Raw genomic sequence first — 14,999 nt, 5'->3', positions numbered from 1 at the left:
CACAATCCCCACAATTTTATTTATTTATTTATTTTTTAATCCCACAAAATGTTAAAAAAGTTATTTTGGTTGAATGTGCTTCATTTCAATTTTGAAAGAACAGTTACAGAGGGAGGGAGGGAGGCAGAGAGAGAGAGATGCGTGCGGACGGAGAAACAACCTCCGATATCCCGTCATTTCTGCTCTTATCGTCGGACCCAGAAGACGAGAACAACGCTCCTGCTAAACATCCCTCAACAACCGACCATGAACATGAACATGAACAAGACGACACTTTCGTTTCCGATTTCTTTCGCTGCGGAGCCGATTGGTCTTGCTTATTACAGCAAGACCAAGACAGTAGTATTTCTACTACTTCACGCAATTCGGAGAGAAACCTGAAACAAACCAATTTGTTCCAGATGTGGGGACTGAAAAGACCCCATCTCCAAAATGTCCCTTCTCGAACCCCTATGGTTGTGAAGAAGATGAAGATTGGGAGGGAAGGATCATCCCATCTCAGAAACGCCACCGACACCGCTAATCGCCCCCGTCTTTGCCCCTTCTACAAGAAAATCCCTGGTCCGTCTGCTTTTCTTAAGTTTCTTCTCTTTTCTTTAGTATAGTATTCTCAATGCACCAATAATTTTTTGCTTCAGCTTTTACCAAGTTCATCTCTTTACTACTCCATTTCATGCCTTCAGTACAGTAATTTTGGCAACTTAAACACGCGCTGAAACGGATTGCTCAGTGAAAAAAACATTGTCATAAAAAATCATACCTATGCACCATTACGTACAAAATTTATCTTTTTTTCTTTCTATAATCGTCGGATCCCTTTGATCATACAGGCACGCCCTTCACTGTCGATGCATTCCGCTATGGTCGTATTGAAGGATGCTCCTCATATTTTCTAACCCATTTCCATTATGATCACTATGGTGGACTCAACAAAGGATGGTCCCATGGCCCCATCTATTGCACCCCCCTCACTGCTCGCCTACTCAAAACGTGTCTCTCCATAAATCCATCGTAAGGACCGGTTCGAAATTTTACGAATGAATATTGTTCCAATGTCTACTTCCTTTTGTTATCGTTGCTTTCTCTGTTTATAGAAGTTCATCTCAAGGTACATATGGACATTCTCGTGTTTCATGTAACAATTAATTGGGGTTTGTTTCATATCGTGCTGTCTGCAGATTTATCTGTCCTTTGGAGCTAAATACTGAGCATGTAATCGAAAGAGTCAAAGTAACGTTACTAGAAGCTAATCACTGCCCAGGTGCAGCTATGATTCACTTTCGTCTCTCAAATGGCCAATCCTATTTGCACACAGGAGACTTCAGAGCTTGTAAACTGATGCAAACTTACCCCCTTCTTGTAAATGAACGAGTAAATGTACTTTACCTGGATACAACATATTGCAACCAAAAGTACAAGTAAGAATCTTCTCTCTTGGAAACTCTTTAGGAGTTTCCCTATCAAATCTTGCTGTTAGTTCTTTTATTTGTTTTTGAAAGTTCTTGCAGTTAGTTCTCATCTGTTTCAGGTTCCCTTCCAAAGAAGATGTCTTAAGTTATGTCATCAGAATTACCCAGAACTTTCTTAAAAAGCAACCAAAAACTCTTGTTGTTGTTGGAGCCTATAGCATTGGCAAAGAATGTGTTTATCTAGCTATTTCTAAGGCATTAGGGGTACGCTGTTCACTTTCTTTCCTACTTGACTTTTGCTTGTATTTTTATTTCAAGGAGCAATTATTTATTTTGTGCCGTCTATATTTATTTGGAAAAGCGTTCCATAAAGTTTATGGAAAGCAATTTATGCTATGAGCACTGAAATGGTCTGAAAAGAGGGGAGGTTGACCCTGACTGGTGATGATCTTTATCTAAATCTAGCCACTTTTATCATCAGATTTTGAACTAAACTAGTTTGGTAGCAATTGCAAGTGTTCTTTACAATAAAAAAATTTGTATTGTGACAATCCACAACTCAAGACTTTACCCAATTATTTGTGAGTTACACATTACCTATTGTTCTTGTAACTGCATTAGGTTAAAATATACGCAAATGCTTCAAGGAGACGAATTTTGCAGTCTTTTGGCTGGCCCGAGCTTGCTGAGATTCTCTGTTCGAATGGAAAGGACACACTTCTTCATGTTCTGCCTATATCATCCCTGAGATTTGAGGTTTGATTCTGGGACCTCTCCCAGTAGTTTCGATGCAAGGATTACATCTTTCTTATGTAAATTGATCATCTTCATTGTTTGTCTTAAAGACCCTTAAGGATTATTTGAAGACCTTCATGGGTCAATTTGCGGCAGTTTTGGCATTTCGGCCAACAGGTGAATCATATACTCTTATGCAAACGTTGAGTTCTTGAACTATTGGTGTATCTTCTTTTTCTTTTTCTTTTTCTTTTTTTGCTGTTTTGAGAAATTCTGAAACAGAGATGCTCAGAAGTTTCAATTCTTCTCTATCCTTTTCATTTCTGTAGGTTGGACTTACTCTGAGACCATAGGCAGCCAACTGGATCTAATCAAACCTAGTTCTAAAGGCAATGTCACAATTTATGGTAAGATGATTTGGGCTTTGCAGTTCTAGCTGATGAATATATGAAGCACTTTTAAATGCACCATAATCCTACAATTTATTTTTTGCATCTATCAGCTACTATGATGTGGTTTATGGTTTCTTGAAGTGTTTGAGATACTGAAATTTTGACTCCGCTGTGCATATATATCTTACTGAATTAATTTCTTTGGTTCTTTAATAGTTATTGTTCTGAAGTATTATAAACAATCTGTTATTGCTGTTTTTGCAGGGGTTCCATATAGTGAGCACTCCAGTTTCACTGAACTACGAGAATTTGTTCAGGTCTAATTCTGGAATTCTTGTCATTTATCTTACCCCTACATATTATTAGACAAACTTGTCTGATACCATCCGCAATCCACACAGATAACTTACACTCATCATGTATTTGCCCTGTTTATTCGTCCCTTCACAGTGTCTGAGGCCTGACAAGATTATTCCTACTGTCAATGTTGGTGCTGCTGCTAATCGAGACAAGATGCACTCCTACTTCAGAGAATGGATGAAGGTTGATGTCCTAGCAAAGGTTGACAGATGAAGTTTTTAATTTCAGATCTACCTTATAACCTTAGAGAATGTGATAAATGTACTCTTTATTTGTCCTTCCGATGACAATGATTTGATTAGACGCTTGATCCATAGTGTGTTTCTGCAAGTTCCTCCAAGCACTGCAACATTAGCTTGTCATATCCATGACCATTCATCATATAGTAAAGAGTTCACAAGTTGGCTACAGATGGTTTAACTGAAGTATGCAGGGTAAGCAGGGAGCAGTTTCCTTCTTCAGTGCTTCAATTTTTAATTTTTACTTCACAAAAAAGATTCCTCTGATTCTTGGGAAAATTACATGAGGAAAAACCAAGACAAAACATTTAATGGATTTGTAATCCTTTCATGACGGTGTTTGTAATCTTCTCAAATCTGCATCTATGTTACCCAGACCCTTGAAAAATATGAAGATTTATATTACGTTTCACAGGTATGAATTTCAGATTTCCACCATTTTGGAATATGTAATAGCTGTAATCTCATCAGGGTAATGTCAAGTCAAAAAGGTTTGATATTCCAAATTTTTTGTACTTCAATTTATAGACCTTGGCAATGGTAATGAAATTGATTAAGTAATTTCTTATATGTTCTTCTGTGACGTTTCGTCCGAAAAAGCTTTTGGTAGTAAACCAAGGTAACATTTGAATTTTAGATTCTTCACTATCTAAGTTTTCCATCTCTTACCTTTATCTGATTTTAATTTGTGGAGTAGGTTAAAAATTCACATTGATTTTTAAAAGAGATCGGCTTGTAATAAGTTTCTATAACCATCTTGAATATCATACAGATAAAAGCTAGATTGTGCTCCTTAATTCTTATCCTGGTTGTTGAGTTGGGAGAAATATTAAGAATTTGTAAGGAACTAATTTCAACAACCATATGATGAATCATCATACTCATAGGAATGTCTAATAAACAGTCCTTTTACCTTGTTAACTGCAACAATCATTTTTAAAAATATAGTTGCAAGAGTCAGAGAACACCATCTTGCTTGTTGCCAATTGCTTGCTTTGATTTTTGACGTGGAATTAAGGGCTGCACATTGATGCTGTTTTAGTTCTTGCTGCTACTTTGATTGCGCTGTGCAAATCAGATTGAGGAGGTACAAAGTCTGGCAGAGTTGAATCAAGGAAAGCTATGTAAGGAAGGATTTTATTTGAGAACGTTGCCTTGGATGGGTACTTCACAATGGTAAGAAACAAGCTCCTGAAATTGTCGATTCCTCTATTGGCTGGCTCCAAGCGATTTGATCGTGTCCCAAAGAAAGAAAAACAATGGGATTAGTCCAAATCCTACTACAGTCATTCTAGCAGATAATGTAACAAAGAGTGCAGTATCTACCAATGCAATATATAAGTGATACTAGGTATTTTCCCGTGGATGAGTGGTTACTCTTCCTGGAATCAAGTCTGCGATATCAACCCTAAATTTCAGATAAAAAGACCTAATGGGATATAACTTATGTCGGCGATTAATTGCAATTGTAAATAAGCTCATTTAGACAAGATTTTTCTCCAAATTTTGTGGTTTTTTTTTTTTTTTTTGCAGACCGGATCAGGTTTTGCGAGTTTTGCCCGCCCCTACTCATAAGGGGTGGCTTTTACCTTGGGTGTAACAACCCACCCAAAACGACACAATATTTTTCGCTTTTAACTCTATTGAATTAAAATTTCCATAAAAGTCACCTACCTTAGTACTATTCATTCTTGCATAAACACGCTTATAATGCGTTGTTTTAAGAATGGTGCAAATATACATATAAACACATCTCCATTCCCACACCCCAAGCAATATGTAACGTCACAGTGGGACTACCGTGTTTGGGGTGATATACTCCTTGGTTTTTTCCTTCTATTTCGCCATATAAAAAATTTTCGTAGCTTCCATAGCATTTTTAACAAGCTGTGTTGGGTTTAGCAGATCGCCTCCAAAAGACCACAGCATTTCAACGGAGCCATATCCTTCGAGACACTGTAACCAATAACTCAACATCTTCCTTTTCAGGTTTGTACAGAAGCTCACATGTTAACTAGAAGGAATCATCCCACCACTTGAACATTTTTAGATTTTCCTAGGAAATTATCTACATACACTTCACGAATACGGACAACCCGTCAAATATGAGAAATAGTTTCCGCCTCCACCCTGCAAATTGGGCACAACAGGTCTGGCGTCACCTTTTTTTTAAAGAAAGATTTTCTTTGGCCGGCAACAAATTATTACACTCATTCCATAAAAAAATTGTCACCACTCCAGGAATATTTAACGCCCATAGATTCTTCCAAACTATGCTATATTCAGAGGTTATGGAGCATTCCCTCGATGCCTGCATAAGCAACTATTTTCCCATATGATAGGAAGGACATAGTTACATGTGATTCTCGCTTCCAAAATCGGTACATAACATTTTTATATATTGGGTTAAACGAAACTCATCCAATTCAATTTGGAGGAAAAACTATGTCCTTAGAGAAATGTTTGATTTTTATATTTTGCCCATCTCTTTTGCTAATTTACATGTGAGTTCCACAAATTCAATAGTAAATTTGCATATCTCCTATACGAGATGGGCTAAAGAGAATCTCTAACCAACTATTGTTATATTATCTAGCATTATTCTAAAGGGAAAAATGCAAAATTGATCCATGTGGACTTATGGTTGATCTAATTTATAAATTACTTCATGTGGTATAAAAAATAATTCAAATATCGATGTGGTAGGCAAAAATGATAATTTACTCATTGGAGTGAATTTCAGTTTATTTTAATAAATTTATATTTTTTTTAATTAAAGAGCGACACATGTTGCGTTCTGATTGGGTCTGATGTGACAACCAAACATATCCTGTTAAATTATAAAAAGGAATTCACTCTAGGAAGTAAATTGTTATTTTCGCCTATCACATAAACTTCTGAATTATTTTTGATACTGCAACGTGCAAATTTGTAAATTAAGTCAGAACAATTTTACATTTTTTCCTATTCTAAAATATAATTTGGGTTTGGCCTCTGATCTGACTAATAGGACGACGTGTCAAAATCAGAGACACAACCTGATCAGAACCGATCACAGTCAATTCCTGTTCTCTCTCTCAAAAGAGTTGGCCTTTACTAAAAAAGAGAAGAAAAAGAAAAAGAAAAAAGAGTTTAGGCTTTTAATCTCTCTCTCGCAAAGGTCCCAAATACTTGGCGAGGTTAAAGTCAGTGATAGAAGAAGAAGATGTTGAGGGTTGCAGCGAGGCGGCTATCGTCTCTGTCTCCGTCGTCGCCGTGGAGGCTCAATCAGGCGGCCTCGTCCCTCGTCTCCCGTGATTTCCTCGTCAACGGCTGTGATTCGTCGTCCACCGATCACCCCAGATCAAACGGCTCCACCTACTCCTCCTTTTCCCTCAGACCTGACCTATTCCACCTACCCTTCAGAGGTTAGGGTTTCTTCCTCTTCCCTTTAACATATTCTCAAAAGTTTTCGTGTTTCTTTTTCTTATGATTGAAATCAGAAATATAATAAAATAAAAACATTTCTTAAAATCACATAATCACTGTCGATTCATCGAATTAGGACTTCTTCTTTTTTTCGTGGAATTTATGGGATTGTGTTTGGCAAGTTGTTCGTAATGATTGTTGTCTAGTCTGCGTTGATTTTTTTTTTTGGATTGTGTTATGTTGCGGAAATTTCATAAGCAATGCCAAAGCATATATCTGCTTTGTTGTTTAGAAATATCTTCATTGCTTGGTTGAGATTGATTTTGTGTAATATGTTTTTGGTATTTGGGAGAGGGCGAGCTGTATCTATTGCTATGGTTAATGGAGAGTGGAAACTGGTTCTCAACGTTGGATATAACTGTAGGACTATGTTTTCATACGGGAATCAAAGGTTAGAAAACGTTGATACTGATGCTGTAAACGGATGGCAGGATTTGGTTGGTGTTTGTAGAAATGAACTTGTTGTTTTTGTTTTTTATACCATGTTTGGTGGGATTTTTATTTGTGGTTGAAGCTTTCCGGTTTTCCAATGTGCTTCTTTTCTTTTCTTCTTATGTGTGTTTTTTCTTTTCCTCTTATCTTTAATTTTGGTTCGACTAAAGATGAAGGAAAGCATAACCGGAGTTCAGGTGTCCCTATCTCAAGTTGCCCCTTGAAATTGGAATTTGACACTTAAGGAAATGAGATGCGCAACATTGTAGATTGTTGTCTAAACAATGTTCGATAATATCGGCTAGTAATGTTGTGGGTCATGTTTTAATAAATGGTTGTATCTACTTATAAAAATAAAAAATAAACAAATAACAAATAGTTGTATCTATCCTCAAAATTGAAATGTTGACGAATAGGCTTTCTTGTATAAACAAAGAGAATTATTGGTTTTGCTGGTTTGGCTTCAACAACTTGTAACTTATTATTACTTCCTCCTAATAAGATTTATACCTAGAATCATAATATCAAAGATTTTGTTTTATTTGTATGTGGCTTATTACCTTGTTGACCTCATATACCATTGTTACTACCTGTTAATAATTATTTGTTAGTAATTTTTTTTTGATAAGTAATTATTTGGTAGTAAAACGACCACTCCTTCCCCAATTAAAAAAAGGCTACTTCACTTGAGATTTGAAAGACAGGAATATTTTGATATTTAATTTGGGTTACAATAAATTTTGATTTTTAAATATGTGGTCTTGTGGTACTCTGTTGTTATCAGTGATGGGAAATCTCCTGATACAACCAGTTGAAGACTTTATTTATAGGAAGGGTTGTGGAGTTAAATGTTGTTATTCATCTCAGTTGATATTTTTCACCTTGGTGTTGTGCTGCTTTTAGTCATTTGCGATGGTGCATTTAGATATTTTGTGCATAAAGAATGCAATACTATTAAACAGGATGGTATCCTCTTCCTAATATTAATTATATGCTGTTTTAGAGTTGCTGTTTGAGAAACTATAGCCTGTGTTTGAAATGATATTTAACGAAGACCAAGTTAAGATGGGCAATGGAAGAATCTGGCAATGTCTTCAGGGTTTACATTTCTTTAACAAGCCATAGGATAACGAGTTATGGCTTCCAGCATTACATTTGGACTGATTTGCTTTTCAGATGAGATACAAACGTAGGCTTATCCAACCAGATGTGTTGATATGCATAAGTCAGTGCATAAGAATATTTATTTGCATATTCCCTATTTCTAGAGTTTGCTCTTTTGTTTCTTGTGATTACCGAGGTACCTGGGACATAAAAATAAAGGCAGCTGAAAAAAGCATGAAGATTGTATGTCAAGATGAAAAAAAAAAAAAGAAGGAAAAAATATTCTGTTTCTTTCATCATGAAGCAAGTTGCACCTGATTGTTAGTGTCTATTTGAAGCTTGTCATCACCCTTTGCCCCTTAAAGCTTGGACGGCTTTTTCTATTGGTTTGTTTGCATTCTGTAACATATTGTTGAGCGAAGACATGGTAGTGCATTTTGCTTCTTGTGCCTTTCTTATAATTCTTGTTGGCAAATGATTGGTTATTCCAGGTTTTGCTTCTGATTCTCTGACGCCAACAAAGGAAAACGGCATAATTCCAGATGTTCCTGCCACTGTTGCAGCTGTTAAGAACCCTACATCGAAGATAGTTTATGATGACCACAACCATGAGCGTTATCCTCCAGGTGACCCCAGCAAGCGGGCATTTGCCTATTTTGTCCTGACCGGTGGCAGGTTTGTTTATGCCTCGCTGATTCGTCTCCTTGTCCTCAAGTTTGTGCTGAGCATGTCAGCAAGCAAGGATGTTCTTGCACTGGCCTCGCTTGAGGTTGATCTCTCCAGCATTGAGCCAGGCTCCACTGTGACTGTTAAGTGGCGTGGAAAGCCAGTCTTCATCAGGCGCCGAACTGAGGATGATATAAAGCTGGCAAATAGTGTTGATGTTGGATCTCTTCGTGACCCACAGCAGGATGCAGATAGGGTTAAGGACCCTGAATGGCTTATCGTTGTTGGGGTCTGCACACATCTGGGTTGCATTCCATTGCCAAATGCTGGTGATTTTGGTGGATGGTTTTGCCCATGCCATGGATCCCATTATGATATCTCTGGCAGGATTCGTAAAGGGCCAGCCCCATACAATTTGGAGGTACCAACTTACACCTTTTTGGATGAGAACAAGTTAATGATTGGTTGAGAATCGGGGTTGTTTTCTTGCAAACAACTGTTATTTTGTGATCCCAATATTATTTAATTTGATCCGATAATGTCGAAGATTTGTTGTGGACATTTTTTATTGAAGCCCCTTCCTTGGGCATGTTTAGAAATTTTCATGTAACTTGAACATTGTAAACCGGTACTGTTGGTGATGTTCTGAATTCTGAATAAGTTGCCCGGCCTCTTTGTTGAGCTTTGATGATTTTAAAACTCTTCTACAATTTCAGGGCAGGTTTTAAATTATTTAATTAGGTTTGCTCTGGTGTTATGGTAATGAATAGTGGTGTTTTTTTCTCTCTTCTTTTTTTCTTAACCTTTCCTTTGGTTCAGGGAGGGGATTTGTTGGGGTTAGAGGTTTGAAGTCAGGTATCTTGTTCTGACTACGTGTTACTGCGCTGCAAATATATGCATTACAAAGTCATAGTGCCCTTTTGGTTGGTTACATGCTTAATATAACTGAAACTTGAGTACATGCTAATTTATGCCTCTACAAAAAAGTAAAATTTCAAGCTTCAAACGTAACCCCTCTGTGATAATAGTTTGAACACACAGGTACATCTCATACGTTGACTGGTCAAAGTTTTCATGGTTGTTTGCATGCATGCACCGGCCCAGACAATTGTGTGGGTTATTTATAAAAGAAACCTTGATCACCTCTCGAAGATTCCCTTGACATACACCATGCCCTTTTCACTTAACTGAAGCTCCTTCCTCAATTGCTCTACTTGTTGGTCATCCCCTTGAACTGTGATCTCTGAAAATGTCCCATCATATGCAACCACCAATTTAACCTTTATCTGCTCCTTTCTTGATGCTGGTTCCTGTAATAAGCTCCTGTGTGTTCCATTCTCATAAGTGTTAGTATTTCAGATTACATGTTACCTAGATAACTAATCACAGGACACTTAAACGCCTATGGGCTTAGGACCGCAAGCCAGAACCAATTATTGCCAAAATCTGGTACAGTTATTGTAAGAACTAGGGCCACGCTTCCCAGGCTGATGCAGGTGCAGAAAGTGAGCAGTGCTGCTTTACCTCGGTTTGGAACCATCATGCCTTCAAATCTTTAATCAAATAAAAAAGAAAAGAAAGAATCATATGTTAATGTTATACAACTTCACCAAAACAACAACAATGATTTTTGGACTCTGCAGGAGGATGGTGATGGTGGTGGCTTACGTAATGGTCTCTCCTCTATCAATCACCACAAAATTGTTGCGGGTGAAGAAAGATAGGATTTCCCCTGCGACCTGATTAGGTGCCTTTTCCCCTTCTCCTTCACCTATAAACGTCTTCTGCACAATCTGATATGGCATCCCAATTAAATTAGTGAGAAGATAGGATCTGGCTTTTATGCTATAGTTTTAAAGATGCTGTAAATTAATGAATGGCTAAGATTGTTTAAAAATTCTCTTAATTAAAACGCAATAGTTTTTAACTCAAAGTTGTTGAAGCAAACTTTTCTTTTGGTGGTTTCCTGTTTGACTTCGTTTAAGGGCAGTGAGAATTAGGGCTGTCAAAATGGATTTGTGTGTCAGGTTCAGGTTAACCCGTTTGACCCGCCAACCCGTTAAGGGTCAACTCTGACACGACCCGTTTAACTAAAAGGGTCAGACCCTTCGATCCTAACACAACCCACTTAAAAAACAGGTTGACACGACCCGTTTGACCCATTATATAATAAAGTCTATAAAAATAAAAACACAAATTTAAACTAAAAAAAATCATATTGTTTCAATAATCATATTACTCCACACTTGAAATTATGAAACATTGAGTTGTTTTATTGTTTACTTGTTTTGGTTTAAATTCGAAAACTTGAAAAAAAAAAAAAAAATCAGCCGATTTTTTTAATCTTTACCTTTTTTGTTCAAGTTCTAACTCAATAAAAGAAAGACTTGTTTTGTCTTTTGTGAGTTTTTTTAGTTTAGTCTTTACTCTTTAAACAGTGAGAGAAAAAGAGAGGTAGCATGATTGTTTAGGTTTACTTTTTAATGTTAAAAAAATAGGTTTAAGTATATGGGTCAAACAAGTTGACCTGATAATAACCCGTTTATTAAACGGATCTAACGGATCAATTTTTTTTATGATCTAAACTCTCTTGAACTTAACCCTAACTCGTTAACTTCGTGTTCAATTAACAAGTTATATAAAAAATTGTCGGTCCAAGTAGAAACGTCTTCATCTTCATCTTGCTTCTCCACATATGTGCAAGCCGTTTCTTGACGAAAGCCCAGCAACAGAGGCAAAGATTTTCCTTCTTGCCCAGATTAGTCTGAGGTTGGGTTGAGTCTTGGTGGGGGTCAAGCGAAAGCCAAAATCACTCTCGTTGTTGATCTGGGTCACACTTTCTTCGCCACCTGGCAGTTCTTTCTATTCTTAGTGCTCATCAAAGTACCACGCAAGAAACTTGGTGTGAGAAAGTTTCGTTTCTAAGATGGGAGAACATTAGGTTTCTTTCAATCTCTGTTTTCGGCGAATGAAAAGGAAGAAAAATGGGTCTCTCTTTCTCTATTTACTTTGCATTTGTTTGAAAAAGAATCAAAAGAAATGAGTTTCTGATTTTGTATTTGATGAATAAAGAGTAACAGAATGGGCCTCTCTCTCTCTTCGACCAAAGGAGGGTGAGTTTTTTTTTTTTTTTTTTCTTTGAACAGGAAATGTGGGTGAATAAAGAAGGAAACCAATATAAAAAAGGGAACCGATATATCGAATCTATTGTTGTGGGAGGTTTTTTTTTTTGGTATTTTCAATAAAATTTTTCTTAAATATAAAGAATGGAACCAATATAAAAAATCTATTGCTAGTCCTTCCAGCTAAGAGACCGTTCAAATTGCCCAGCAGCATTTGAAGCAAATCCAGATTGATTGTCCTCCAGAGAATAAAAGGTTTAAAGTCGAAAACTCCAAAATCGCAAGATGCATGAACCACCAGGCGGACCTGAAGCAAGATAAATAAGGAGGAAAGCTGAATTGGATCTTCTGTACACCGGGAATTCCGAGCAGTAGGTTTCGGAGCGTGGGTCTTTTGAGCATGGATATTCCGAACAATGGGTCTTCAAAGCACGGGTCTTCTAAGAACCGGGTCTTTTAAGTGTGGGTCTTTCGCTTGACCCCTGAGGTGTCACCTTCATTGTTGGGCTTGCTCCAAGAACCAAGTTTGCATAGATGTGAAGAAGCAAGACGCAATACCCTTGAACGGCGTCAAAACAGGAAACCGCAAGAAGACAACTTTGAGTTTTAAACGATCACGTTTTGATTATAAGGATGTTGAAATAATCTATGCTGTAGTTAAAACTACAGCACAGAAGCTGGATCCGAGAAGATAACCACTGAAACTCTTCCCCCTTCATTTATAAACGTGCCTCTAGCAGTTAATGTTAAGAACAAATCAAATTACTGACCATTTCAAGGGAAATTAGAGAAAGAAACAAGAAAATAGTTGGGGAAAGTGATGAGAAGGAACCTTGGACTTGACAGAGCGCTTGATGAGTGACCATAGGCCAGGAACTGAGATAACAAAGAGACCCAAATACCCAATGAAGTATAGTAGCTAGCCAACGACTAACCCATGCTCTCTGCAAGAAGGATGAGCGAAGATGGATTGTGGTGTTCCCCAAGAGCAGCAAAAGATAAGACATGGTCCTGGAGGGAGACACACACCGCCACCCTCTTGGCTCTGGTGGGGTTCCGAGCCTGTCCGGGCCATGGTTTCTGGTGGGTGAAGCCCCTGTTGTTGTTGAACTTGGAGGGAGGAAGAGAGAGAAGAGTAAGAGGGTGGGGATATGGGGATAATATCTTAAGCTGCCATTGGTCTCGCTAAGAGAAAAAAACAAGAGGATCGACGGTGTTTTAGAGCATTTTTAGTAACCTCATTAAAATAACTTTTTAGTTATTTTAGTGAGCTAATTTGATGATAACACTAAAAAATTACTCTCAGCAGTCTCACTATTTTAACCAAAAAGTTTTGATGAGTGAAATTACTCACCAATTTTGATGAGTAATATTCACTCACCAATTTTGTTTCACCTTTCTCTCTCATATGATCAGCACACTTTTTCCCTTTTTTCTCTCATTTTCTTCTCCCATCTCCCATCTCTCTCACACGATAATGCCCTTATTTCATGGGCATGAAAGATTCTTTGTAAAAAGATTAAAAAGATTAAATAGAGAAAGAATAAAGAAATATGAAAAAAATATTATTTAAATGGAATAATGATAATAAATAGTTAAAATGGTGAGGCTGTTGGGAAAATTTTTAAAAAGTGGTTCATCAGAATAGAGAAGAGTGATTTTTAACTTCTTTGATGAGTAAAATTTGATGATGCTACTAGGAATGCTTTTAGCTGAAATAACCACTAACTCTGTGATGCTCGATCAATTGAATGGTCAAGATATAAAACGCCCGTTTCACCCGTAGCGCGTCACTCCCTCTTTTCTTTTCTTTTTTTCTTTCTATTTTTTTAAAAAATGTTTTCTTTTCTTCTTGGTATGTAGGGAAACATTGATGATAATGACTTTTTTTTTTTTTTTTTTTTCCTTCTTTCTTTATGAAACAAGTTTCAGCCACTTTTAGAATTTTTTTTTTCCCCAAGCTTTTCTCACATCTAACTTATTGTTTAGGTCCCAATATAATTTTCTCACACACACACACACATATATATACATATATAGTGTTGGTAATTTTTTATATGATTCACGAATTCAATATGAAATAAATAGGTTAAAGTTGAAAATGTTTGATCTGTTTAATTAAATAGGTTGTTTTATGATTGACCTATATAATGTTAAACATGTTAGAATTGAAGAGTCTAACTGCGTTTGATTATATGGGTCGAGTTACGATTAACTTATATAGTTTTATAATCATGCATTAACACGAATAGAATATGATATGTGACATTTAAGGGTTAAGACTGATAATTTTTTGACACGTTTTATAAAGTCAACACAAAATTAACAAATAATAATTAAAGAGTCAAATTTATTTAATTAAATTAATCCAATGAAGGTTAATCTACGTAATTTTATACTTATATAGCTTGAAAAAGTCACAAAAAGGGTATAATTGAGCAGAATCAAAGCAAATTTGGAACCCGATGGAAAGATTGCAAAACAGTTGATAAATCAAGAATGACAAACTCAAAAAAGGGGTATTTTCAAAAAAAAAAAAAAAAAAAAAACTCACAAAAGGGGCAACAGCACACGTGAAAAAGAAAAACCTGAAGGATAAGAAAAGGATATAACGTTTACTTGAGAACCAAAAGTCCACGAGATCCAAAGGCGCCTCAAAACATTATCATCACGTTCCGGATTTAGTACCACGGCAGTTCGAATGGCTCGCTATCAATGTCGGTAGCCGAGCCAAGACAATGGAATTGCTGTTTTGGCTATTTTTATCCATGTTTCTATTTTTCGCTATTATTCGGGTCACTTTCTTTCCTTTATTATTGTTAGAAAAATGCTAATATTTTATTTTATTTTATAAGTTGCATTTGTCTTTTTGGTGCTCCCAGTCCCAGATATAAACCATTTAAATAAGTTTCAAAGACTAGTTTGAGTTGGCCCATAAATTGGGGGTAATATTTTCGAAACCGCAACATGGAAAATCTTGTGGAGTGTGATGTTATTCTTTTATTTCCAATTTTATCAAATGTTAATTATGCCTTCTCCGAGAGGTATAAGCGCAAGAAAAATAATGAGTAA

The 14,999-nt window shown here is 36.6% G+C and overlaps 3 protein-coding genes across 3 annotated transcripts; 2 read left to right on the top strand and 1 right to left on the bottom strand.

Moving 5' to 3' along the window:
- Nucleotides 1–84: 84 nt before the first annotated feature.
- Nucleotides 85–3,705, top strand: LOC133860122 (DNA cross-link repair protein SNM1). The gene is made up of 9 exons (XM_062295785.1): nucleotides 85–561; nucleotides 831–1,011; nucleotides 1,179–1,418; nucleotides 1,529–1,673; nucleotides 2,031–2,165; nucleotides 2,255–2,321; nucleotides 2,474–2,551; nucleotides 2,801–2,853; nucleotides 2,987–3,705. Exons 1-9 carry the CDS (start codon nucleotides 138–140, stop codon nucleotides 3,107–3,109), a joined length of 1,446 nt encoding a protein of 481 aa, XP_062151769.1. The 5' UTR covers nucleotides 85–137; the 3' UTR covers nucleotides 3,110–3,705.
- Nucleotides 3,706–6,224: 2,519 nt separating this feature from the next.
- On the top strand, nucleotides 6,225–9,504 carry LOC133860123 (cytochrome b-c1 complex subunit Rieske-4, mitochondrial-like). Its single transcript, XM_062295786.1, has 2 exons — nucleotides 6,225–6,542; nucleotides 8,631–9,504. Exons 1-2 carry the CDS (start codon nucleotides 6,341–6,343, stop codon nucleotides 9,272–9,274), a joined length of 846 nt encoding a protein of 281 aa, XP_062151770.1. The 5' UTR covers nucleotides 6,225–6,340; the 3' UTR covers nucleotides 9,275–9,504.
- Nucleotides 9,505–9,745: 241 nt separating this feature from the next.
- LOC133860629 (protein COFACTOR ASSEMBLY OF COMPLEX C SUBUNIT B CCB1, chloroplastic) lies at nucleotides 9,746–14,697 on the bottom strand. Its single transcript, XM_062296199.1, is given in 7 exon segments — nucleotides 9,746–10,125; nucleotides 10,200–10,358; nucleotides 10,474–10,598; nucleotides 12,760–12,831; nucleotides 12,834–13,097; nucleotides 14,482–14,515; nucleotides 14,600–14,697. Coding segments are annotated over 7 exon segments (933 nt in total). The 3' UTR covers nucleotides 9,746–9,944.
- Between the last annotated feature and the right edge of the window lie 302 nt (nucleotides 14,698–14,999).

The sequence above is a fragment of the Alnus glutinosa genome, chromosome 2, assembly GCF_958979055.1.
Source record: "Alnus glutinosa chromosome 2, dhAlnGlut1.1, whole genome shotgun sequence".
In the NCBI taxonomy this organism is placed as follows: domain Eukaryota; kingdom Viridiplantae; phylum Streptophyta; class Magnoliopsida; order Fagales; family Betulaceae; genus Alnus; species Alnus glutinosa.
Note: the sequence above shows the minus strand (reverse complement) of the source record. Positions and strands in the feature narration are given on the sequence as shown.

What these genes read in the sequence shown, in the direction of transcription:
- LOC133860122 (XM_062295785.1), top strand. Translation starts at nt 138, where the DNA reads ATGCGTGCGGACGGAGAAACAACCTCCGATATCCCGTCATTTCTGCTC. An exon ending in TGTCTCTCCATAAATCCATC is followed by an intron (nt 1,012 to 1,178) that starts GTAAGGACCGGT and finishes TGCTGTCTGCAG; the next exon opens with ATTTATCTGTCCTTTGGAGC. An exon ending in AGGCAATGTCACAATTTATG is followed by an intron (nt 2,552 to 2,800) that starts GTAAGATGATTT and finishes CTGTTTTTGCAG; the next exon opens with GGGTTCCATATAGTGAGCAC.
- LOC133860123 (XM_062295786.1), top strand. Translation starts at nt 6,341, where the DNA reads ATGTTGAGGGTTGCAGCGAGGCGGCTATCGTCTCTGTCTCCGTCGTCG. An exon ending in ATTCCACCTACCCTTCAGAG is followed by an intron (nt 6,543 to 8,630) that starts GTTAGGGTTTCT and finishes TGGTTATTCCAG; the next exon opens with GTTTTGCTTCTGATTCTCTG.